The following is a 24,564-nucleotide window of genomic DNA, read 5'->3' as shown; positions in this document are numbered from 1 at the left end:
ATATTTTGAGAACTGTGATACTTTTTTTTCCCAGGATTATTTGATGACTAGAAAGTTCAAAAGAACAACATTTATTGAAAGCTTTTGTAACATAAAAGTATTTTCTGTAATTTTTGAACAATTGAATCACTCCTTGCTAAATAAAAGTATTGATCTTTCAAAAATCATACTGACCCCAAACTTTTAAATAGTAGTGTACATTTTTACACATTAAAAAAAATATTGTAAACACAATTTCACCTCAAGTTTCATTATCAATTATTTTTATCAATTTTTGCAATTCTGTATCTTGTTTGCTACATCACTTCAAACCGGAATAAGACATTTTCAATTAAATTTTGACTGTTGCACAAGCCAGCTTGCAATTTAAGCAGCCTGATGTGAAAACCAGCACCCCACAGCATATGCTGGTGACCAGAAAGTGTGCACCAAGAGCAATAGAGACAGAGAATAAACTGGCTTTGATTCAAAGCCTCATTCATATTCAGTAGTGACCAGCGCTGAGCTACGAGAGAAAGTCTTTCAGAGGGAGGAACCTCTCTGTTCTGGGAAAAAAGGGATAATAAACATGGAAGGACGTCAGGAAGAATAATGAGCAGCGATATTGTATTTTATGAGCTAGTTTAGCTAGCGTCTAAAGCGGGAGGAAATTAGATGGGACCCTGAGAGATGAAACAGGATATTGTGCCTGCAGTCAGGGGAAAGAGGTGCTTACCTACGAGCAGGTTGAGCATGATGTAAGCAATGATGACATAGAAAGAGCAAAAGTAAATGAGGGCGCCAGCATAGTTTCCACAGTCTGTCTCCCAGTAGCGATGTTTGTCCGGGGTGCAGAATGGCGCCTGCACCTGGGGAACAAGGCAGACAAACAAACATAATCAACACATGAGGCTCGCAGCTGATGTGTTTTGATTTAAATAAATCATTCAAAAGTATGTTGAATGAAACAATATGCTGTTCAGTTATATTTGCAATTCTATTTGATACATTTAAATGATTTGTTTACTGTTTTTTTTTATGATTTTTACAGCAAGGACACTTGCTTGCGGGCAAAATGGAGCTGCCATCCAATCTCTTACCATGCAGTCATGCATGATCTTATTCCAGTCTTCACCTGTGACTATTCGAAACAGTACAGTGATGGCTTTCCCCGCGGTGGAGAAGTTTGCGTGCCTGTTGGCGAGAGAGAAAAAGGTAACAGCTCATGCAGAGTCACTTCCTCTCATGCTGTCAGCTTCACCTGAAAACTGATTCTCCCAAATACAAGTAGGGCCTTCAAGCAAAACGTTTAGACAACACCAATTATATCAGCGCTGTGGGTAGTAGTAAGTGTGTTACAAATCTTGCCTCTGGTACGCTGACACAGTTAAATCATTGCCTCCATGTGCCATAAGACGGCTCACCTGTTAATGTTCTCGCCATATTTGACAGTGCCGAAAAGGACGACGCCAGCGAAAGCGTAGCACAGCAACAGCAAGAACATGCCCACGATAATAAAGAAACTCTTGTACATGCTGACGACCACAGTTAGCAAAAGCATCTTTAACGTCACCTGTAAATAGAAGACAGTTCAGTGGGGGAGGAAATGCACTGTAGGGTTTGAAATGGACAAGGAAAAATTATTTTCATGTTATGTTGAATATTTTTACAAGCATAATCATTTATGCATACTCACATGCTTCCCACATATGGTGAAAAACCTGAATACTATCACACATGTGCCCATCATGTATGTGTAAGCATTCTAAAGAAAGAGAAATTCAAGTAATTACTTTGTAATATAACGTACATTTAAAGTCAACACAGGTTGAGTCAAAGTGCTGTACTGTACATCACAAAACAAAACAAAACCATGAATGTTACATTTAAATCATAATAATTGTAGCTTTTGTGAATCTGAATTCAAACAACAGATCAGATCATTGGTTTTCTACTGTTTAAAAAGCAGTGCATTTTCGATCTGACACGTATGATAGGCCTCAAATTTCAATTAATTTGGTATTGGAGTTTACTAGAAATTTTGTATAACCTTTTGTATGTACAAAAATTAAAAAAGTAAAGGAAGATTGTTTCCAGACATGTAATTCATCAGAAGACCCCAATAGCTATATAAGCTGTTGTTTTCCTTAATTATTTTGTTAATCGGAAAAACATTTTTGTGTAGTGCTCTTTTGTATTTGGATATTGTATTGCCTAATTGTAATTGTGCAAGAAATTAAAAAAGAAAAAGGAACTCAAATCATTAAGGTAAAAGGTACAAATAAAATCCCATTGATGAAAATGCATGACATTTTAGTGTGTACCAGTAAAGCAAAGTGCAAAATGATCCATATGACTCCCAGGGATGTGACGAGTAGGTCATATCTGTTTCTCCTGCTCTGCCAGTATCCGGCTGGTGACATAGCTATCAGCTTCATAGTCACCTGCAGCAGAGGAATTCATTATGTCATGACCGTACAACACTTCCAAAAGACCTCATGAACTGCAAAGCCTCTGGTGAATTTTTAAACTTTTTTGTGGCTGTAAAAAAAGAAGAAGAACTCATGAAAGAACAGGAAACAGATTTTAAAATGTACTGTAAAATATTTACCTCCAGAACAAAAATGAAAGTGAAAACCACAGACATTGTGGCCAAGGGAAAAGTAACCGGGTCAAGTACATCCCACTGTAACACATACACACTAATTAATTTGTTATGTTAGTGCTAAGATACAACAAAAATATGTTTTGATGCTGTAACCCTCCTCACCTTAACAGACAGAAGGACAGACTGTGCTAACACCAGCACTGCGATACCTCGCTTGAAAAAAGGATGCTGGGTGATGTCGTACATTTTTGCACGGAATCCACCATTTTCTGCAAATGCAAGAGAAGGAATTTCAGTTTTGAAAGAACAGAAAATTAGGGCTTTTCAGCATGAACCGGTACTGTGGTTATAAAAAAAAGACCTGGTCAAAATTCCCTGACCTTCAGAATAATTTCTGTGCTCTCTTTTATCATCAATTAAAGGACTCACTGAGAGAAAATCGTCTCAGCTGTTCATTCAATGCACTCGGTAAGAGCTTTACCCTTGGCCTTGCTTTTACAGATCCGCCACATCATCATTTTGCTGTCTTTTAGCTGGTCACAAGGTCTGAGTGTCATTCATCATGCACTGTAATCACAAGTTCATTTCAACAGCCACAGAATGCAGACAGATTATTTGAAGCTGGTTTCAATAAGAGTTGGAATTGATGTGGTTACTCTGCCGAGTGCTGACTAAGGTATTGATTTTTCTGTTATTCCAGTGTGCAGACTACCTGGCAGGAAGCACAAAGGAAGCTCCGCCTAATGCCGTCTAGCTCTCTATATCTATCCCTTATTTTAGTTCTTATACGGCATGCACTGAAAATTATTTCAGTAGTATTATTTACATACTATTATACGTTTTATCACGATTTAAGGTCTGACGCCCATACACGTTTAGGGCAGAAAAATAAAGAAGAACCACCTTCGATGCTTGGACCCCTAAATATTATTATTATTAGTAGTAGTAGTAATAGTAAGGGGATGTTTGCTTTTTGAGACTGCTAAGACCAGCTGAATATGTGGATGTTAATTATGCTTGATAGTGGTAGAAAAAGTAAAAAGAAAGAAAGTAAACAACTATTCACAGTTGATCATGGTTTGAGTGAAATTTAATTTAAGTAGGAAGGTTGTGTAACTTGCAGTGTGGCTTACAAAATGCATTTTGCTTTGTTTGAACAAAATTAGATTTCAGCTATCAGTATTGGAGGAAGAGCATGCTGCCTCCATGCTGATAGTGAAAAGCCATTGGTTCAGCCCATTGTTTACAAAGGCGGCATAGATGAACAATTCTTTTGTAATTTACAAAGAACTGCCGCATGTTTTTCTATTGGTTAAAATGATAATTGAACAAGTCAGACGTACTTAATGACTAGAAAAGAAAAGTACTGAAAATCTGTCTATTGCAGCCTTTGGAGTTTGGTTCAAAACATATCAATCAAACATGTCAGTAGATTGGAGCATTTTTTGTGTCTAATTGCCACATAAAATATGCCTGGATAATTGCCTACTATGATAATTGTGTTTATTCTTTCCTGCTGTTATGAAACATGTCTTTGAAGTGTCTGTTTCTAGGCGAGCCAACGGCAGTCAAACATAAAAACATAACGGGCTACCGCCGTCACTGCAGAGCCTGCGACTGCCAAATCAATCAGTCAGTCAGTCTACGGGAGACAAAGGGAGAATCGCTCTTCTCTCTTTGGCTCTAAGGTGCCCACAGAGCCCAAAGTCATTCATACTACAGGCAGCTATAACTTCTGACTCAGAAGTGGAGTGGTTATTATTAAGTGTGTGATTGCCTTCGGGGTGTACCCACCGCTGAAAGCTTAAATTTAGTTTGTTCTCTACTACGGCAGAAGAGAGCTGATTAAATGCTTCAGGAAACACATGCAAAGCAGGGATGGCTCATTAGCGAAAGAAGGGAAGATGAAGGGAGGGAAAAAAAGGGAAAGAAAGAGATGAGAGACTGAGAGGTTGCTGCTGAATAATACACTCGCTTCTCTGGTGAGGTTTATCTGCGCACCACCGAAATGTCTCTTTGTGGCTGTCTGACTATTTTTGGAGGATTCAATGATACCTCAACAAAATATCAAACAGTGTGATGCAGTTTATACTTTAATGCAATTCAAATATATTATTATTCTTGCTACTTATATATCTCTGTTGCTCAAACACATGATGGCGTCCAAAAGGCAACAGAGCAACATTATGGTGGTGCACAAATATACATTTTAATTGTGGAGACCTCCAGTGAGCACTTACCTGGGCGAGGGGGGAGGTGGAGTGGCTGAGCAATCTTCAGACGACTTTTCAAATCTTCCCATCTCCTCTGATCCACAGTCAAAAGAGCAGTGCCCTAAACAAACACATTTAACACATCTGATCAGGGAACAGCCAACAAGCACAGCTACTAATCAACTAACAGTAAGAAAACTGCCCTACCTTATTTTCATTAAAGTTGGCTATGACAACACCAACAAAAAGGGTGAGCCCAATCATACAGCCCAGGAACACAAAGACGTGGATATAGATGCCATGAATCTGAGACAATCAAAGGTCCTGATCAGTCCAGTCCAGATTAATCAGTTTAGTAGTATAGAAGTCACTGTTAAAAAAGTAACTTACCGGTCCCACTCTGTGTATGATGACGTCTCTCACCTCCACCCAACCCTTCAGTGACAGCACCTCAAACAGAGCCAGCATGGCATTGCCCACATTATCGAAATTGAAGTTTCGAGGGTTTGCCCTAAAAGCAGCAGCACAAAATTGTATTTGGGTGAAAGATGAAACAGACATTTATTTGTTATATCCCCTATAAAGCAATACCATGTAACCAAGCAATGTGTTCAAAAGGCATTTTTAAAATGTGTCTCTTACAAACAATGTATTTTTGTCAACTGTTCATCTGAGTTGGTTAAGGTCAAGAAACGCTGATTAAATGTACCAAAATGTTATGGTTTCTGTCTGCCTGTCTCTGTGTGTGTGTCTGTGTGTGTGAGAGAGAACATGCTGCTCTACGGGCTGAACACAAACACAATACCTAGTGAAACAAATGTCTTGTTCTTTTCCTGTTACCACGCAAAGTGCTCAAAGATAAAAGTGCGACAACCTCTCTCTCTCTCTCTCTCTCTCTCTCTCTCGCGGGAGTGGGTTGTTGCGTGAGATTGCACGTGTGAAAGCGCCTGTGCCTTTTTTCTGGCTTTTCTGTTTTCCCCTTCCTGTTAGCTAGGGAATTGTAAAGTAAGGAAAGATGACTTGTTGGTAAAAACCAGCCATGTGGCGTGGTTTGCTGGTATGGTGTCTCCTCCAGTACAGGGAACACCACCATTATCGCTCCAGAATGGGTGCAGGTGTGTATCTGAACCTGGTGTAAATGTTGAAAATGTGCTATTGGTAGTAGAACAAATAAGATTTGATAAAATCGTCTCTGCGTCACGTATGAATTCAGCGGAGTGAAGCGCTGGTTAACTGTGAATGGATTCAGGTGAAGAAAACATTTATTTCTGTGACACTGTAATCGGAAGTAATTATGAAAGAACTCATAAGATTTGGAAAGACCGTGAGCCCAATGAGATCAATTCCTTTAGGATGTAAAAACAGTATGCTGAATCATGTTTTGTCCTTTAGAAGACAGGTGTATATGTTTTTGACCACACCAGAGAAATCATTGGAAATCTCTTTCCTTGTTAATCATGGTGAGAGTTTGTATATGGTCTATGCACGCATCAATCAATCTACGGTGCTTTGATTGTAGAGATTTGGGACACAAACACCTTTCTTGTCCGCATAAACACGACATTAATGATCAGCTGCTGCCGCCATCAGAGCAAAACAATCGAAAGTATCTTCTCAATGCACGGATGAGGGCTCAAGTGATGATGAGCAATGGTTAGATGGTTTGGATGTGGCAAGAATAGATGTTAAGGACTTGTATACTGTTGATCAAATTAATAGATTTTTGGATGAGACAAAAGGAAATGTGGGAGTTGAAGTGTTTGAGTTGAATTTTTTCTGAAGTGTGAGTGAAAAATCTAGGTAAACAACCGTATTTGGGTGAAATTTAGCAATATGGTCTCTGCTGCACGTTTACCGGTAGATTGTTTTTATGTATCAGATAATATGAAAAATATAATTTTGCATAGTACAATTTTTCTACAGCTTTTTCTGATTACAAGTTAATTACAGTTGACTGCAGTTTGGAAAAGTGAGCTTATAAGAGCTGCTATTGCCGTTTCATTGTGAAACTCTTGAATGATAAAAGTTGTGACATTTTTCAAAACTTTTGGGTAACTTGGAAAAAAGAAAAAGAAAGATTCGAGAACATTATCCAGTGGTGGGAGATTGGGAAGACACATATTAAAGGGTTCTGTCAACAATATGTTTCTCATTCCACAATGTGTATGGAAATGACATAAGAGTGGATTGTAAAGAGTTAGAGTGGCTGCTTCCCCTGTTGTCATATGGGGGAAGGGTCCTAATTTGTAATAACCTAGTGGCATAAGATGACCATACTTGAACCTCCTGAAGATATTGTACAACAAATTAAAAAATCTTTAATAGACTTTTTGTTGGTGTGGACAATATTGTTGAAAGCACGAGTATTGTTTTTGCCCAGGCAAGAAGGAGGTCAATGTTTAGTGAACATAAAGTCAAGGATAAAAGCCACAGCCCAGGGCTTCCGGGTTGTGACCAAGATGGCTGCGTAACTTCAATGCTCTCCGACGGTTTTTCTAAAACCAACCCTAAAACTTTTGAGATTTGACTGTAAGTGAAATTTTACTAAAGATGGAGGCTAGGGTTGTCACAAGGAGGAGAAAGGCGACGGGCACAGCACCTATTACTGAGGATTTACAGCAGGACAACCGAAACTGCTCCCCGGTACACGACCACGAGGCCGAGGGACAAGAAATGGAGGAGGTTAGCTTGGAGAAGGTACTAGCCGAACTGAGAGATTTTAGACGTGACAACAAGCAACAGCTCTCGGAGATACAACAAGACTTGCACAAGACAAGTGATCGATTGGATGAAGCTGAGGGTCGAATTGAGGAGGTGGAAACGGCCATGCAGGCGGCGTCATCGTTACTTACGCAACTTTTACAACGCCAGGACAATATCGAGGCTAAACTTATTTATCAAGAGGGACGTGCACGCCGAGAAAACATAAGGATTTACGGTATTCCCGAGGGGGCTGAAGACAATAACATCGAAGGTTTCATAGATCAACTGCTTCGGGATTGCCTGGATTTCCCCCAGGACACGCAGATCAAAATTGAAAGAGCCCACAGAGCCCTTGGCCCTAAGCCCGCTGACGTGCAGTCAAAGCCTCGCTCCATCATCGTCAAGTTTGCGAGTTACAAAGTCAATGAAGAAGTTATCCGTAGAGCTTGGCAGAAGGGACAAGTGCAATACAACAATGACCGCTTCTACGTGGACCACGATTACCCACCAGCTATTATCAAGAAACGTGCAGAGTACAATCAAGCAAAGAAGATATTGAAGGAGAGAAAAATTAAGTTCCAAACTCCCTACCCTGCAAAACTACGCGTCTTCTATGGAGATGAGACCTGCCTGTACCAGACCGCGGCGGAGGCAACGTCAGACATGGCATCACGGGGGCTCCCAGTCAAAGTTATCCGTCCCTCAGTCGTAGCAGAACTACGACTGCTTTCACCTTGGCAAGTGGCCGGAGTCCAGGACGCAGTAACACCGAGCGGCGCGTGCCCCCAGGAGGATGTTTAGCCCCGGCAGCGGTTTAAAGAAAAGTTGCAGGAATTCAGACGTCTACCCCCTACAGATAAGTGATTCCCCATAGAACGGATCTAGACGGATGCTTGTTCGAATAAGATAATAGAATTGGTCCTTTTAGTTTTAATTGTGCCCTCGTTTTACTCCGAACTTCAATTGTAAACTAAAATGTCGGGGCATACAAGCATTTTGAAGACTGGCTAAAATCATAATGCAGCCAACACAGTGGGCCCCCGTGCTACGTGATGAGCGGGCTTTCCCCTGAAAGGTGCTCTAACATCTCGAGCCCCTTAAAGGTTCAGTTCATTAGAACCTCTGATCTGGAAGCAAACCTTATGCAAAGAAATGACATTTCGAGATTTCTGTTAAAGATTTCACCATATTTTAGTTATGCTCAAGTTTTATTTGTTCTTGTTAAGGGTGTGCATTACTTTTATTTGTTTTGTATGGAGATGTTTTTAGTTAAAAACATAGGAAACCATGGTTGACAAACATATTCTAAAATTTGCATCATTCAATGTGAATGGAGTTCTTAACCCCACTAAGAGAAATAAAATATTGTCTAAAATGAAAAAGGAAAAAGTACAAATTGCTATATGTTACAAGAAACACATCTTAATTCATTGGAACATGAAAAATAAAAAAGGATGGGTTTTTCTAAAATATATTATTCGTCCTATAAATCAGGTCATAGGCGGGGTGTGGCCACTCTAATATCACAAAGAGTCCCATTTGAACGTATCTCTGAAACTACAGACAAAGAAGGGAGATTCTCACTGATAACTGGTAGAATAGATGGAGTCCAAATAACACTGTTTAATGTATACGCTCCCCCAGACAGTGACATTTCATTTTATAGAAAATTGTTTGATTTAATGGCACAATCAACTGGTTTACTTATCTGTGGAGGGGATTGGAATGTACGACTTAATTCTAGGCTTGACTCCTCCAGACAGATTCCCCAAACGTCTTTGCAGAAGAAAATTAAAATCCTCATGTCAGAATATGGTATTGTGGACATTTGGAGGGATTTATATCCAACAACCCGAGATTATACCCACTTTTCCCATGCACATACAGTATACTCTAGAATTTATATATTTTTTTATTTTTAAAAGGGATCGCCATAGGGTATGTAACTGTGAGATTGGAAACATTGACCTTTCTGACCATGCTCCCCTATTGCTAAACGTAGAAATAAATGACGATTTCAAAAACATACAGTGGAGGTTGAATACAAGTATACTGAACGATCTACAATTTACCAAAATAATCAAATCTGACATAAAAACGTTCCTAAAAGAAAACCTTAATGGTGAGGTGAGCCCAGAAATCGTCTGGGACACATTGAAAGCGGTTATGAGGGGTAAAATTATATCTTTCTGTGTCCAGAAAAAGAGAGCTAGGCAATCTAGATTATCAGAGTTAAATAGGGAGTTGAACGAGCTGGAGAGAAAACATAAGAGAGAATTAAAACCGGAGTTTAATATTAAGCTGAAAATATTGAGAAATAATATTAATGCACTATACTTAGAAGAAATACGAAAGAAGATGATTTATACCAAACAAAAATACTATGAATCTGGTGCTAAGTTTGCTAAACTCTTAGCGAGCAAATTACAAAAGCAACAAGCAGATAATACAATATGTAAAATAAGAGACCAAATTTCTAAGAAATAATATTACAGAAAGGGAACTATCCTATGCCATATCAAGGCTTAAAGTAAACAAATCTCCTGGCCCAGACGGATTTACTTCTGAAAGGTACAAAAAATTTAAATTGGAGCTATCACCATTCCTCCTTCAAATATTTAATCTGGCTCTAAAAGAGGGTAAGATAGCCTGACTACGTCAGACTTCCTACTTCCGCTAATTTCATTTCGCTCCTGTAGTCAGTCTGAGATAGCAGCCTATCTCTCAGTTTTCCTCCAGCCTGAAAACAGCCGGCCAATCAACGAACAGAGGGCGGGCTGAGAGCTGTGACGTAGACGCTAAGCGCCGAGTTTTACATTGTAGGTTAGAGAAATCGAAAACCGAAATGACCGCGGAAATGGGAAACGAGACACGGGATGCAATTCGCTCTGTTATGGAGAACATTCCGGGGTTTTTCAAACATTCTCATATGAAAAAAAAAGTGACGGAAAACAAATGCTAATTTTAAATTTAGTAGATTTGTAAACAGGTAGTTGTAGTGTTTAACCCACCTTGGTGACACTGTTCCGTGATCGCAACTCCATGGACTTCCTTGGCTTTTTTATGGTCCTTGGAGTTTTAGATGGTGTATCTCTTTTATCGGTCGAGCTCGAACTGGCTACATTTTGACAGGCCAGTGTCTCCTTTCTTTTCCAGTCCAGTCCTTAAATATTTCCATGTCATGCTGTAATCTTGAAACTAAGCATGGCCATAGCCAGCTATGAGGTCACCTCGGCCATTTTTTTACATTAAAAAATAAAATGTCAAGCTCTCTGAATGATTAATTAGCCGTGTTTAAACCACCTCATATGAGTGTTTGCAATTCATGTTGCTGCGAGAAGCTAGCGCAGTGAACGGGGCTTGAGAGCGCGTTGTGAATGAGGGCGCGGGTGCAGCCTCCGTGTTGCCAGATCCACCTAATGGAAAGGTGGCAGTAGTCTCCTGGACCTGTTTTTCTGATTTAATTTGACACTTTAGGAAGTTATTAAAGTGGAAAGTTGCATGTTAGGGTTAGTGATATATTAATCTCATTTCCAAAACACAAGCTTTGAACTTATTTCGGATTATTTATTGTTTTGTTTTGCTTGTTTTTCGTAGCAATATCTGGCAACATTTTACTGTCGGCATTAATAAAAAAATAAAAAAGATCTAATCCTAAATTTGAGAGTTGGCTACAAATATTTTCTTGTTTCACTCTGGCAAAAATTAGTTTAGAGGCCGTGATTGTACCGTGGATGCGTAGATTAACTTAGCATAATCTGCAAAAGTCGTTTACAGCCATGTTCACTCCGGTATTTCGCTCGCATCATCGTTTACAGTGGAAGTTCGATCATAGATTTGAGTTCGATGCATGATGTCTGTGGTTCGATGCGGCTGTGTCGGCGCATAACATACGTCATAAATAAACTTCTCTGATTGGCTTACGGGTAACCAATGATTTTAAACTTCAGACAAGCGCCCCCTAGCGAGAGAGAAAACACTTCTCTATTATGCCATTCCAGACTCTGTCTACGAAGCAAAGTGAAGTAGCAGAGTCTGGTATTACCAGGCTAAGGGTAAGATGCCACCATCATGGAAACAGGCTACTATATCTGTAATTCACAAAGAGAGAAAGGACCGGCTTAATTGTAGTTCTTACAGACCTATTTCTGTTCTTAATATTGACTACAAGCTTTTCACATCAATTCTTTCGAAGAGAATTGAAGAGATACTTCCAGAACTCATTTCTACTGATCAGACAGGTTTTATCTCACAAAGACAAACTCATGATAATATAAGGCGTACATTACACATATTGAACCATATTAAAAAACATCAAACACAAGCTGCAGTGATCAGCCTTGACGCTGAAAAAGCTTTCAACTCTGTAAGCTGGGCTTTTCTGTATAGAGTACTGGAGAGATTCGGATTTCATTCAGATTTTGTTAAAGTAATCGGGGCACTATACACAAAACCAACTGCGCAGATAAAAATAAATGGTCACTTATCAAATATAATTGAACTAGAACGCGGGACAAGACAAGGGTGTGGACTCTCCCCTTTACTCTTCGCCCTTTATATAGAACCGTTAGCTCAATTAATAAGGCAAACAAACAGTATAAAAGGTATAAATATTTTCACTGACGTACACAAGGTGGCACTATACGCCGATGATGTTTTATTGTACATAAGTGAACCAAACACATCATTGCCCAAATTATTATCACCCCTTGCCCCTACTCCTTGTTTTCGAGTGTACCCCTTGGGCCAAGGGGTTGAAATATTCCCCTACGAAATGGAACAACCCTTCATGAACCCGATACGTCATCAGTCGTCGACGATGGCTCTGATGTTACGGAAGCAACGAGTTTTTACAGGATTTCTCCATGACAACGACTGACAACGATACCAATATGCCGTCCTCCGCTGTAGCAATCTCTGTCGTATGGGCTGTATGCATCTTTCTGCACTTGTCTGCCGCAACTCGGACAAGAAAACGGAGACGTCTTCAATGCCTGCGAATGCTGATGGATACGTTTGTGGTATGTAGGATGGACAGCAAACATATTAACATATTTAAGAAAAAACTTACATTTGTGACTTTCTTTAACCGTTTGCGAGGCCATCTCGCGATGCATACTGGGAACTTTCTCGTAGCCCTCCGTTCGATGTGTGCCTCTGAAAAATCTCCGTTTCGAGGGCTATGTAGCCCTACCCCTTCGCCCTACCCCTCTATCGCAACAAGAATCGGGACACCCTACCCCTAGACGTGAACGCGCAAAACGGAGGGGTAGGGCCAAGGGGTAGGGGCAAGGGGTGAGTTGGGATTGAGCCTAAAGCTGTGTTTGGATCTCTGACCCAAGTCTCAGAGCACTATGTAATGAAAGATTTCGCCATATACAGATCCAGCAGCCGATTGAAATCCAGACCATTATATGGATCCAGCATTCACCCTAGTCTGCCTTTGCCAAGGAACTTGCTCACTCAAGGACCACATTAAGGACTTTCTGGACATTGCTATTTTCAATTATCCAGACTTTACTCTCATTGATTTCTTCTTCTATGGACTCAACAACCCATTGCAATCCACAATGATCCGTGATGGTCCTCCAGGATTGCTGGGCGAGTTCCTGGACTACGCCTTCCCATTAAGCGGTTCTCCCTTCACTGTGGGGCAGGTAGAGGAAAACGCTTCCGCAAAACATTTTTTTGGCGTTGATGTCGGTGCGAGCAGCTGGCATCTCAGTGGTCCTGACATCGTCTTCGAGTCTGGGGGTCTCAGAGGTTTTCCCACGTTTGATTGCACTCCCAGTTACGGCAATGGTCATTCTATGTCTGGGACACATCTTCAGTTTCTCCCGAGGCGGCGGCACCTGACCTAGTTTATTTGAGGTGGCAGCTACTGTTCTTGAACTCTCAGTATGTCCTGCTATGGTCAAGGAGACCACTGATGAACTCTCTGCTTCACTGTCCGTATGAGAACTTCCTGCCTGTCCAGTTACGACCACAGTGGTTGCCTGTGAACTCCCTGTCTGCCTAGAAATGACCATGGAGGTCATCCCTGAACTCCCTGTCTGTCCTGTCACGACCACAGAGGTCGCCTATGAACTCTCAGTCTGTCATGTCATGACCACAGAGGTCAATCTGGAACGCCCTGCCAACCCTGTTAGGGCCATGGAGGCCATTTACTGAACTTCCTGCCTGTTTTGACACAGCCCCAGAGGACAACCCTAACCTCTGTGTTCTTTGCTTCAGACCTGTCTGCTCTGCTGTGGTGGTCTTCTGCTCCACCGTGGGGATCTTCAGATGGGCTGTGTCACAACCACTAGGTGGAGTGCTCATGATCTCCACCAGAGGGCACTCCTTCAGTCTCCTTTATCTCACCATGAACTAAATTTCCCATTGCCTGGACTAATCATGTACTGATTACATCCACCTGATTACTTGCTTGTCATAGACTGGGACAAGTGTTTAAAGTTGTTTTTATTAGATAGATATTTAGGACTATATATAAGAAAGAGATACATTTATTGAGATATACAGAAAGGTTAAATTCAAATGGGCTTTTAATAATTGTATTTGTGAGGTTACTTATGATGGTCTTTTAAATTTGTATGTTTAAATTGTGGTGTTTTTTTAATATTTAAAGACTTTGTGAGATATGTGTTTTTGTTTAAAGGGGTCATATAATGCCAATTTTATACAAGTTAATATGATTCTTTAGGGTCTAAATGAAAAGTTAGTAATATACTTTAATTAAAAATTCTCATTAGTATTGTAAGAAAACTAATTTTACCTGGTCAAAAACAGCTCTGTTTTCAGCAAGCCATTTAAGTGCATGTGTCTTTAAATGATAATGAGCTTTATCATTTAAAGCTTAAGCTTTATCATATACCTCTCTGTTCTATGGGGCGTTTTGACACAACACACGTGGAGTGTTGCCTTGACAACAGTTGAGAAATTTTGGAGAAAGAATGGCAGCGGGAGTCTCTGAGGACACATCTGTGCAACCGTATCAATTTGATTTTTTTAAAATTACTACTTAATCAGTAACAGACACCGTTATAAACCATCTACAAAAGTAAGCTTAGTGTAGTGTTACCACGTTAACTTTAACACCTGCGTACACAGTATGTAATAACACAATAACCATAATGCATTGTTCATTATAAACGTGGGATTATGAATTATATTGAGAACGTTGTACATTGAAAACATGCCGTAATGTACCCTGAGCGTAAACCTTAGCCGCATTCATCGTGAAGTGTGCAAGCGATTTACAAAGATTAATATAAAGGTTAATACAACTTTACACTCACTTCTTCTGGAGGTGCAGCAGGAACACGAATAGTTGGTACTGATTCTTTTTTCAGGAGCAGCTTCTTAGCAAAACCAGCTTATACTGACCCTCGTTTATAAAGCAGTCTGGTGAGAAATGATTCGCGCAAACATGAAAGCATTGACGTTGATTGTGGGGAATATTCCCTTCGAAAACAAAACTCAGCCACTGCGTCTTCAGCGGTTCGGATTTAGGAACATCAAAATGACTGCTATGTCACTCAGGGCGGGTCTGTGTTGAAACGCTGCTGTCAATCAACAATCGTGGGAGGGGCGTCCGACCGTGTGACGTCACACGGTCAGATGGCTCGATTTGAGACGGGAAAAGGAGATTTAAAAAAAAAAAACACTGGATGGATTTTTATCATTATATGATGGTTGTGTACAGGCACTGCCAACACACATTTCAGTACAATCAACTTGTAAAAGAGCATGTACAATTATATGACCCCTTTAAGAATAATGTAGTTGTGTTTCTGTTCATGATTCAGTAGATTATTTATTGTAAATTAAAGAACTTTAAAGGGATTCTATGCAGTTTTTTTAGCTTAACTGAACAGCTTCAGAGTTATTGAAATGGTTATATGACTTCTTTCGGGTTGAATGGTGGCCGTCTCGCCCCCCCCCCCTGGTGCCTGTGAGCGGAAAAATCCCACTTGCAACTTTGGTGCGGCGGGCCGCGTCAGGAAGTATCGCGTGATATCAGCTCTCGCGATGTAACATATTCCTTTACGGCACTGCACACATACACACCCCCATCCAGGAACAATGTAGAGAGGGATGGAGAGTTTGTCACACGGCTGAGCCGGCATATAAGATGCAGAAAGCTAGGAAAGCATTGTCGGAGGAACAGAGAAAGAGGAAACGGCAGACTGACCGAGCCAGGAGTCAGACACGAGCATAGGCGTAATTTGCGGGTGTGAAATGTCCCCATTGAAACATCTCGCGGCACGGATGTACCAATACAAACAAATAAAACATCTCCAGTTAACTCTAGTAGAGCATTCATTTCGTTCGTTTGTTTAATAAGAGGCGATCTGAAATGTGTTGTTTTTGAAATCAAGTGACCAAAGTGCTTGCCGCTCATAGACTGTTGCCACTGCGATCAGTGGCGTGGATACAGTGTTCTGTTGTGACGCGCATAGTCTTCACACGGACGCGCGCCTCAATCCGTTGCAGGAACTGAGAGACTCTCTATATTTGTTACGGTGAAATCACAAAACCTAATGCACAAAAAACTTGTCCATGCTTGATATACAATCACTAATAAACAATCGGTTTTGATGAGGAAAATAAACTATACTACTAGTACGGATTAGAACCCAGAACCTCTGACACACTTGGCAAAAGTTCTGCCACTGGACCATTGAAGTTCATGGGGATAATTGTCGGATCTATGTATTTAATCACGTGAAAATTCTCACCACTAACAACATATATTAGATCTCATTAAACGACAAATTAAACACAATGTAGCTACTATTGTATACTATGTAACACGTCACGCTCTGCGTGAGTGGTATTTACGACATTAACGTTAAATACAAGTTCTCCACAGCGACTCTAGGGGTCACTGTTTGACAAAAATGGGATTTCTGCCTGGTGTCCCTTTAAAGTCAAAAAGTCTCGTTCTCTCTCTCCCTCTTTTATTCAGCCTTAACAGAAACTTTGACCATTCTAGAAGTGCTATGGACCCATTTGTGTGTTTTGGTGGTCTTCGTTACTTAATGTCTTACAAATAATTTGCCATTGTGTTGCCACAAATCTCTAGAGCAATAACAGACTCATTGGTGTGTGGGTGTATGATTGTGTGTTGTTTGTGTTTATGCCTGAGGGAAAGATATATCAGCACCCTGCTCTGCGCCCACGACAAACCGTACAACTGTACTGCAACACTGACTATTGCTTATGGGGAAAATTCATATGAAAGATGATGAAAATGTGGTGCTGTTTATGCGATGAGAGCATTCATCATACTGGTTTGTGCTGTCACAGATGAGATGTTACTACAGGGATTTCTCAAAAACACCTTAACACTGAAGGTGTAACAGGTTCAATTTGTATTGAATTATTCAGTGCTTTTAAAAGAAATTGAATTTGGTTTGTTTGTGAAAAGCAAAAAATTAATGACCAAACAATTTTTCTCTTTAAATGTTCTAATTTCATTAATCAAGTTGATATCAAAAAGACCATTTTATTTTGCTTTAATTGGATGTTAAATTTGAAAAGTTTCAAAATATAATTTGAATGGCACCTATACAAAAGTCACTGGTAGCCAGAGCATTCCTATGTGGTTCTTTTGTTCTGAGGAGTTGCTAAAGTGTTCTGAGTGGTTGTCAGGGCATTGCTGTGCAGTTGCTAAGGTGTTCTAAGTTGTTGCTAAAGTATGTAGCTTTGTTGCTGTGGAGTCACTATTTTCTTCTGACGAGTTGTTAGAGTATTCTGAGTGGTTGCCAGGGTGTAACAATGTGTTTGCTATTTTGTTCTGAGGAGTTATTAGTGTAAGTGGTTGTAAACTGGCCCTTACTAGACTTGATGATATTCTGGTCCCTAAATATGACTCGGGTCCTTTATTCAATGTGCTTCTATTGTTTGTATGCCTGTTTTATCATTGGACATATATATATATATATAGAGAGAGAGAGCGAGAGAGCGAGAGAGCGAGAGCGAGAGTGAGAGCGAGAGCGAGAGCGAGATCGAGAGCGAGAGCGAGAGCGAGAGCGAGAGCGAGAGCGAGAGCGAGAGCGAGAGCGAGAGCGAGAGCGAGAGAGAGAGAGAGCATTCTTGTTCTGTTTCATACCAAACTCTTGGCACCCAGAATCCTGGTTTTTTCTCCCCTGGTCCGAGCTTTAAATTCAGGTTTTTTGAAATGCTCACATTGATTCTAAAGATGCCGTGGCAGTCTTCCTGAAAAAGTCCACAAAGCACAACATTTTAGTGAAGTACAGAAGAGCCTCCACTCTGAACACAATTTGAAAAGTTGCAAGAATTGCCTTGTACCTTACTGGAGATATGGGGATCATTACATTTGGCAAGTTTTCCAGCAAAGAGTTGCACCCCGAAGGTTGCAAACACCAGCATTAGTGTCAGAAGAAGAATAGAGACCTGTTTGGGAAATCAATAATCCAGTCTACGGCAAAATGGCTTTCCCACAAAATCTGGTCAGTGCATTACTTTCATATACAGTAACACTATAATAAGCTCACAGAAAAGTACCCGAGGGGAGTAAAGCTTTAATAAAGAAGGTCCATAAAGAAATCTCCAGGACAAATACTGCCGAGTTAATCTATTACATTCCACTACTGCAAAGAAGAGAGCTTCTTGCCTTGCAATTAAAGGGGACATATCACGGCGAATTTAAAATAAAAGAGTTTGATGTACTATGTAAACATACACTACGATTCAGAACGCAAACCTTTTTGTCCAAAAATTTCATCTACTGAAACAATGTTACAACAAAAGACATGGAAAACTTATGTAAAACTATAATGCTAAAAAGTAAATGTTAAAAGAACATAATATGACCACTTTACGCAAAAATGTTAGCACAACCAATATATATCTTAGTAGAATTAACAGTCAAATAACCAGTCATCTCTGCTTTCTTTTTACTGAGCGACTAAAGGCAGGAAGTGGACCTGTTTGCTTACTCACCAGGAAGATCTCTTTGAAACCCTTGAGGACTTCTCGAACCACTTTCCTCATTTGCGGCACCAGTTTAAAGATACGCAGTGGGCGTAGGCAGCGTAGCATCATGAGGAGCTGGGCACCAGACTCAGGGGGTACATTGTTTGGTAGCCAGCATAAAAAGATCAGACTGACCTACAGAGTGGGCAGAAAGATCACCTTAAAGGGCACAGCTCTTCCCTGATTCCAGATCTTGAATGTGAAATCACTAACTGCAGATGATTTTGCGATGGCTCATTTATATTGCTTTATTAATATAAATGCAATAAGTATTCCTTATGATATAGTCAGCATTGGAAGTGTAGGCTGTTCTATTAAATGCAAACAATGTTTATGTGAAACTGTCAGAATTCTTTTAAAATGAGTCAACAGGATGAAATTGATGTGACTTGGTCATTTAAGTAAAGTACTGTTTAGGGTAATTAAAAAGGGATCTTCAGAGCCTCATTAGAGAAGTGAGTAATCAGATCAAAGGCTGCCATTCACATGCATCGGAAAGTGGGTTTTTCACAGGAGAGCAGCTGAAATTGGAGTTTTACTAAGTAGATGAAGATGTCCATGACGCCACCGAAGTCTCGTATGACTGCAGTGGGAGTGAAGAACAGACCATCTGCCATAATCTTCAGGTTCAGCTCAATGCTCATGAAGATGACGAAGACATATTCTCCGATCTGCAGGGAAAGGTGTTGTTTAGTATACAATAGCATACAATGAAAATTTTTGGTGTTTCATGCATTTCAGTGATTTTACCACAGGTATGTGGTGTTCTTAGGCACAACGCAAGGCGAAGTGCCAAAAGCCTGTGGTAAATTCCAGCAAGATAGAGCTTTGAGTGGCTTATTTATTTTAAAGTTACATTTATTTGCAATTTATCAACAATTCTTCTACAAAGTAATATTAGTTAATCAGTTTAACAGTAAGCTATATATAGTTGCTAAGCAATGTAGCAGCATTAATAAAGAGCATATGATCACAGGTGTGTGTTTATCTGTATTTTATAGACATTGAGTTAGCAGTCACATTTTTTATCTGTATTATACTATGGCAATGAACAGAAATCATCCAATCAGAATTTCGACTCTGAGCAAACTATTTTGTAATTATTTTTACCTACAAATCAGTAAATATTAAAGTGAGTTTCTATGCGAAAGTGTAAATGACACATACTAGTACTATTGACATGATTTTGGGGAACAAACAAGCTCTACATTCAATTTGTATCCAGCAATGTCAATAATATTTCCTTATAACAAAAATAATGCATAAAATAACTATAGTTCCCTTTCAGTCGCTCACGTTCGACGTGACGATGTAATTGGGATCACTTCAGGGAGCCCTATCAACTTCGAGTGTCTACAGAACGAGCCAATGAATGTTGGCGTGCGTGATAAGCGTCACGCGCCCTGCCCCGCAGCGCGGGTATAAACAGGAAGCGGGCGCACGCACTCATTGTCTTTCGCTTCGGAGCCGAGCTTTCGTTTTTACTCTGAGTTTCTGCAGACTGCTGCATCGTTGAATACTTCAAAAAGAAAATACTCTGTTCCAGTGCTGGTGTGAAAGCGCGATCAGCGGTGGCCGCGAGCATTACAGCTCACAACTGCTGTTTTCACAGCATTGCTTGTGTGTGTGTGCGTGTGTGTGTGTGTGTGTATCTGTATGTGTCGGTCTCGGTGGGCGTTCCTCTCGTGAGTGTGTACCCCGATTACACCACGGCTATCCCTGGGTGCTTCATCACTGAGAGAGTTATTTTTTATTTTTAATATTTTTTGTTTTCAACTAAAAGAGCAACACAAGTGTGACCCTGCGTCCTTTTCAGGATGTCATTCCGCTTGTGCGTTTCTGGATGCGGTCTGGATACTGTTCCCTGGTGCCAGCAGACGGCCACAATAGTTGCCTCTCGTGTTTGGGCATTCAGCACGCTGAGGCAGCTTTTGTGAATAGTTCATGTTCCCATTGCGGGAATACGACTATGACAGCGCTGAGATTGAGACTCGCTTACCTCAAGGGAGGTGCAGTCCCCTCGCCTATGCCCTGATCTAGCATCTATTCTGGACCTCAGAATAGACCTACTTCTGTGCATGGTCAGGGTGATCTGAGGATTACCGTGAGGGCTTCCCCGCCGAGGCAATCTCCGTGGGTCCCTCACGCCTCACAAGCGCTGCCGCCGTTGGAGCCTCCAAAGGAAGGCTCATGGACGACCAGCCGTGTCCTTTGGAGCTCCACCTGATGACCAGATGTCTATCGCAGCATCGGAGGGGGAGCTTCAGTCCGCTGGAGATGAAGATTCGGCTGCGTTACCCCCTTCAGGGAGTGTAGCGTTGCCCGAGTCTGATCCAGAATGGGCGGCTATGCTTTCCCAGGCCACCGAGAAGGTCGGGCTTGTGTGGAACCCTCCACCACATCCCGAACCTTCTCGTTTGGACGATTGGTTTCTCGGGGCGGGCCTTGCTGGTTCTCAGCGCGCCGCCCCGGTACCATTCTTTCCGGAAGTGCATGAGGAGCTTACTAGGACGTGGACGGCGCCGTATAGTGCCAGGAGCCGTCCTAGTGGCTCCTCCCTCCTCACCACCCTCGATGGCGGAGCAGCTAAGGGGTATGTGGATGTCCCGCCGGTGGAGCGTGCCGTCGCGAAGCAACTGTGTCCGGCGTCCGCTTCCTCCTGGCGGGGCAATCCACGCCTCCCGTCCAAGGCATGTAAGTTTTCGTCCGGTCTCACGGCGAAGGCTTACAGAGCCTGTGGACAGGCTGCTTCCGCCCTCCATGCTATGGCGCTTCTGCAGGTCCACCAGGCCCAGGCACTCATGGACATGAACGAGGGTGGTTCTGACCCAGAGCTCCTCCGGGAGCTCCGTGTGGCAACTGACCTCGCTCTCCGAGCGACGAAAGAAACCGCACGTTCAGTCGGTCAGGCGATGTCCACCTTGGTGGTCCAGGAGCGCCACCTTTGGCTCAACCTGGCGGATATGAGGGACACCGATAAATATCGGTTCCTGGATGCCCCTCTCTCCCAGGTTGGGTTATTCGGCGACGCGGTCGAGAGCGTCGCCCAACAGTTCTCGGCCGCACAGAAGCAGACGGAGGCCATCCGACACATCCGGCCCCGGCGGACCGCTGCTGCTCCCACCCGTCCGCCGGCCACAGACCCTCCGTCCGCTCGTCGCCGACGTCGACCTCCTGCGGCGTCCTCTGCTCCTGCTAAGCCTCAGCAGCAGCAGCCACCATCCAGGCCTCAGCGTGGAGCAGGTCGCAGGAAGTCGACCACGCCCGTCCAGGCAGCTGCCAAACCAGGAGGCAAGCGCAGGTGCAAACGACCCTGAGACGGCGACCCAGAGGTGGACCAAGTTGCTCTTCAGGAGGTGGTGAAGGCACCGCTCCTTCCCCCGGTGGAGGGCCGGGCGTAGAATCTTTTGTTTCCTTTTCTTTCTGTTCCGCCACTGACCCACGGACCCACTGACCCACGGGCCAGTGGTACCCACATTTTCAACAAAAGAGCAAATTCTGAAACCTCTGGGTCCCAAGAGGGCGCGATCGACCTGAAGGACGCGTACTTTCATGTCTCGATTCTCCCTCGACACAGACCGTTTCTTCACTTTGCGTTCGAGGGACGGGCATATCAGTACAAAGTCTTAACCTTCGGGCTGGCCCTGTCGCCCCGTGTCTTCACGAAAGTCGCGGAGGCGGCCATTGCTCCCATGTGCGAGCGTGCCGAACAGGGACATGGTGCTCAGTCACCTCAGCCACCTAGGGCTTCGGGTCAACTGGGAAAAGAGCAAACTCACCCCCGGGCAGAGGATCTCTTTTCTCGGTATGGAGTTGGACTCGATCAACATGACAGCGTGCCTCACAGAGGCCCGCGTCCAGGCAGTGTTAAACTGCGTGAGCATGCTCAGACGCAGAACAGCGGCACCACTGAAACTGTTTCAGAGGCTCCTGGGGCATATGGCATCTGCAGCCACGGTAAAGCCGCTCAGATTGCTTCATATGAGGCCGCTCCAACACTGCTCCACGATCGAGTCCCAAGATGGGCGTGGCAGAGCGGCTCGTGCCGGGTCCAAATAACCCTGCACTGTCGCCAAACTCTCAGCTTGTGGTCGGACCCTTCGTTCCTGCGGGCAGGTGTTCCCCTAGAACAAGTGTCCAGGCACTCTGTGGTCACCACGGATGCCTCTGCCACCGACTGGGGGGCCACGTACAACGGGCATGCAGCTTCAGGTCTGTGGACGAGGCCTCAACTGCATTGGCACATCAACTGCCTTGAGTTGTTAGCAGTACATCTTGCGTTGGGCCGCTTCAAAACGCTGCTACAAGGCAAGCATGTACTGGTCCGTACGGACAGCACTGCGACCGTTGCGTACATCAACCGTCAGGGTGGTCTATGCTCCCGCCGCATGTCACAACTCGCCCGCCATCTCCTCCTTTGGAGTCAGGAGCATCTGAGGTCGCTTCGTGCCATTTATATCCCTGGCCTGCTCAACCGCGCAGCCGACGAGCTCTCACGGCAGCAGGTGCTGCCGGGAGAATGGCGACTCCATCCCCAGGTGGTCCAGCTGATTTTCAGGCACTTCGGGACTGCACAGGTAGATCTGTTTGCTGCCCCGGACACGTCTCACTACCAGTTGTTCTATTCCCTGACCGAGGGGACCCTTGGCACGGATGCTCTGGCACACAGCTGGCCCCCGGTCCTACGCAAGTATGCGTTTCCCCCAGTGAGCCTTCTTGCACAGACCTTGTGCAAGGTCAGGGAGGACGAGGAGCAGGTCTTGTTAGTTGCGCTGTATTGGCCCAACCGGACCTGGTTCGCCGTACTAGTGCTCCTCGCGACAGCCTCTCCCTGGCCCATTCCTCTGAGAGAGGACCTGCTCTCTCAGATACGAGGCACCCTTTGGCACCCACGTCCAGACCTCTGGAAACTCCATGTCTGGTCCTTGGCCGGGTTCTAGGTGACCTACCCCCAGCGGTAGTTGACACCATCACTTCCGCTAGAGCCCCCTCTACGAGGCGCTGAAGTGGAACCTATTCGTTGACTGGTGTTCTTCTCACGAGGAGAACCCCCGAACTTGCTCGGTCAGAGCCGTGCTTTCTTTCCAGCAAGATGGGTTGGAGCGAAGGCTGTCTCCCTCCACCCTTAAAGTGTATATTGCCGCTATTGCCGCACATCACGATGCAGTTGAAGGTAAGTCGTTGGGAAAGCACGACCTGATCGTCAGATTCCTGAGGGGGGCGAGGAGGATTTAGTCTCTCTATACCCTCTTGGGATTTGTCTCTGGTCCTTTCGGCTCTTCAGAGACCACCCTTTGAGCCTTTGCAGTCAGCTGAGATAAAAATTCTGTCCTGTAAAACAGTACTCCTGGTTGCATTGGCTTCCATCAAGAGGGTAGGGGATCTGCATGCATTTTCGGTCGACAAATCGTGCCAAGAATTCGGCCCGGCTAACTCTCACGTGATCCTGAGACCCCGGCCCGGATACGTGCCCAAGGTTCCTACCACTCTCTTCCGGGACCAGGTGGTGAACCTGCAAGTGCTGCCTTCGGAGGAGGCAGACCCAGCCCTGGCTTTTCTCTGTCCCGTCCGCGCTCTGCGCCTGTACGTGGACAGAACGCAAAGCCTCAGGACCTCAGATCAGCTCTTCGTCTGTTATGGAGGCCAGCAGAAGGGAAAGGCTGTCTCCAAGCAGAGGATGGCCCATTGGATAGTGGATGCCATCGCCTTGGCTTATGAAGCCCAAGGCATGCCTTGCCCGCCCGGGTTGAGAGCCCACTCCACTAGGAGTGTCGCTTCTTCTTGGGCGCTGGCACACGGCGCCTCGCTGACAGATATCTGTAGAGCTGCGGGCTGGGCGACACCTAACACGTTCGCTAGGTTTTATAGCCTACGTGTTGAGCCGGTTTCTTCTTGTGCTTCCGCAGCGCCCCCTTCCCCTGGAAAGGCACGCTTCCCAGTGTTATCCAAGAGTTCCACTGTGTGGGTTATAACAGAGCAGCAGTCCGAACTCCCTCTACGCAGGCCTTCCGCCCCAGTCAGTTGGGGGTCTGAGAGTCTTGCGTAGGGCGCTGGATG

The 24,564-nt window shown here is 43.5% G+C and overlaps 1 protein-coding gene across 3 annotated transcripts in view; it reads right to left on the bottom strand.

Annotated features, from left to right (window-relative positions):
* nalcn (sodium leak channel, non-selective) overlaps nucleotides 1-24,564 on the bottom strand; it is a 92,954-nt gene that overhangs the window by 12,679 nt on the left and 55,711 nt on the right. For all 3 annotated transcript variants that reach the window (XM_056260636.1, XM_056260634.1, XM_056260635.1), the window contains exons 15-28: nucleotides 19,047-19,178; nucleotides 18,475-18,642; nucleotides 17,821-17,925; nucleotides 17,621-17,727; nucleotides 5,191-5,311; nucleotides 5,008-5,106; nucleotides 4,828-4,921; nucleotides 2,750-2,856; nucleotides 2,591-2,665; nucleotides 2,304-2,423; nucleotides 1,676-1,744; nucleotides 1,404-1,552; nucleotides 1,080-1,173; nucleotides 716-848 (exon numbers count right to left, since the gene is read on the bottom strand). In XM_056260636.1, coding sequence (XP_056116611.1) covers nucleotides 716-848; nucleotides 1,080-1,173; nucleotides 1,404-1,552; nucleotides 1,676-1,744; nucleotides 2,304-2,423; nucleotides 2,591-2,665; nucleotides 2,750-2,856; nucleotides 4,828-4,921; nucleotides 5,008-5,106; nucleotides 5,191-5,311; nucleotides 17,621-17,727; nucleotides 17,821-17,925; nucleotides 18,475-18,642; nucleotides 19,047-19,178 — 1,573 coding nt within the window. The remainder of the gene's footprint in view (nucleotides 1-715; nucleotides 849-1,079; nucleotides 1,174-1,403; nucleotides 1,553-1,675; nucleotides 1,745-2,303; nucleotides 2,424-2,590; nucleotides 2,666-2,749; nucleotides 2,857-4,827; nucleotides 4,922-5,007; nucleotides 5,107-5,190; nucleotides 5,312-17,620; nucleotides 17,728-17,820; nucleotides 17,926-18,474; nucleotides 18,643-19,046; nucleotides 19,179-24,564) is intronic.

Source organism: Rhinichthys klamathensis, unplaced genomic scaffold, assembly GCF_029890125.1.
Source record: "Rhinichthys klamathensis goyatoka isolate OS25496 unplaced genomic scaffold, OSU_Roscu_1.1 h1tg000177l_1, whole genome shotgun sequence".
NCBI lineage: Eukaryota > Metazoa > Chordata > Actinopteri > Cypriniformes > Leuciscidae > Rhinichthys > Rhinichthys klamathensis.
The sequence above is the reverse complement of the archived record's forward strand: the minus strand, read 5'-3'. Positions and strand labels throughout refer to the sequence as shown.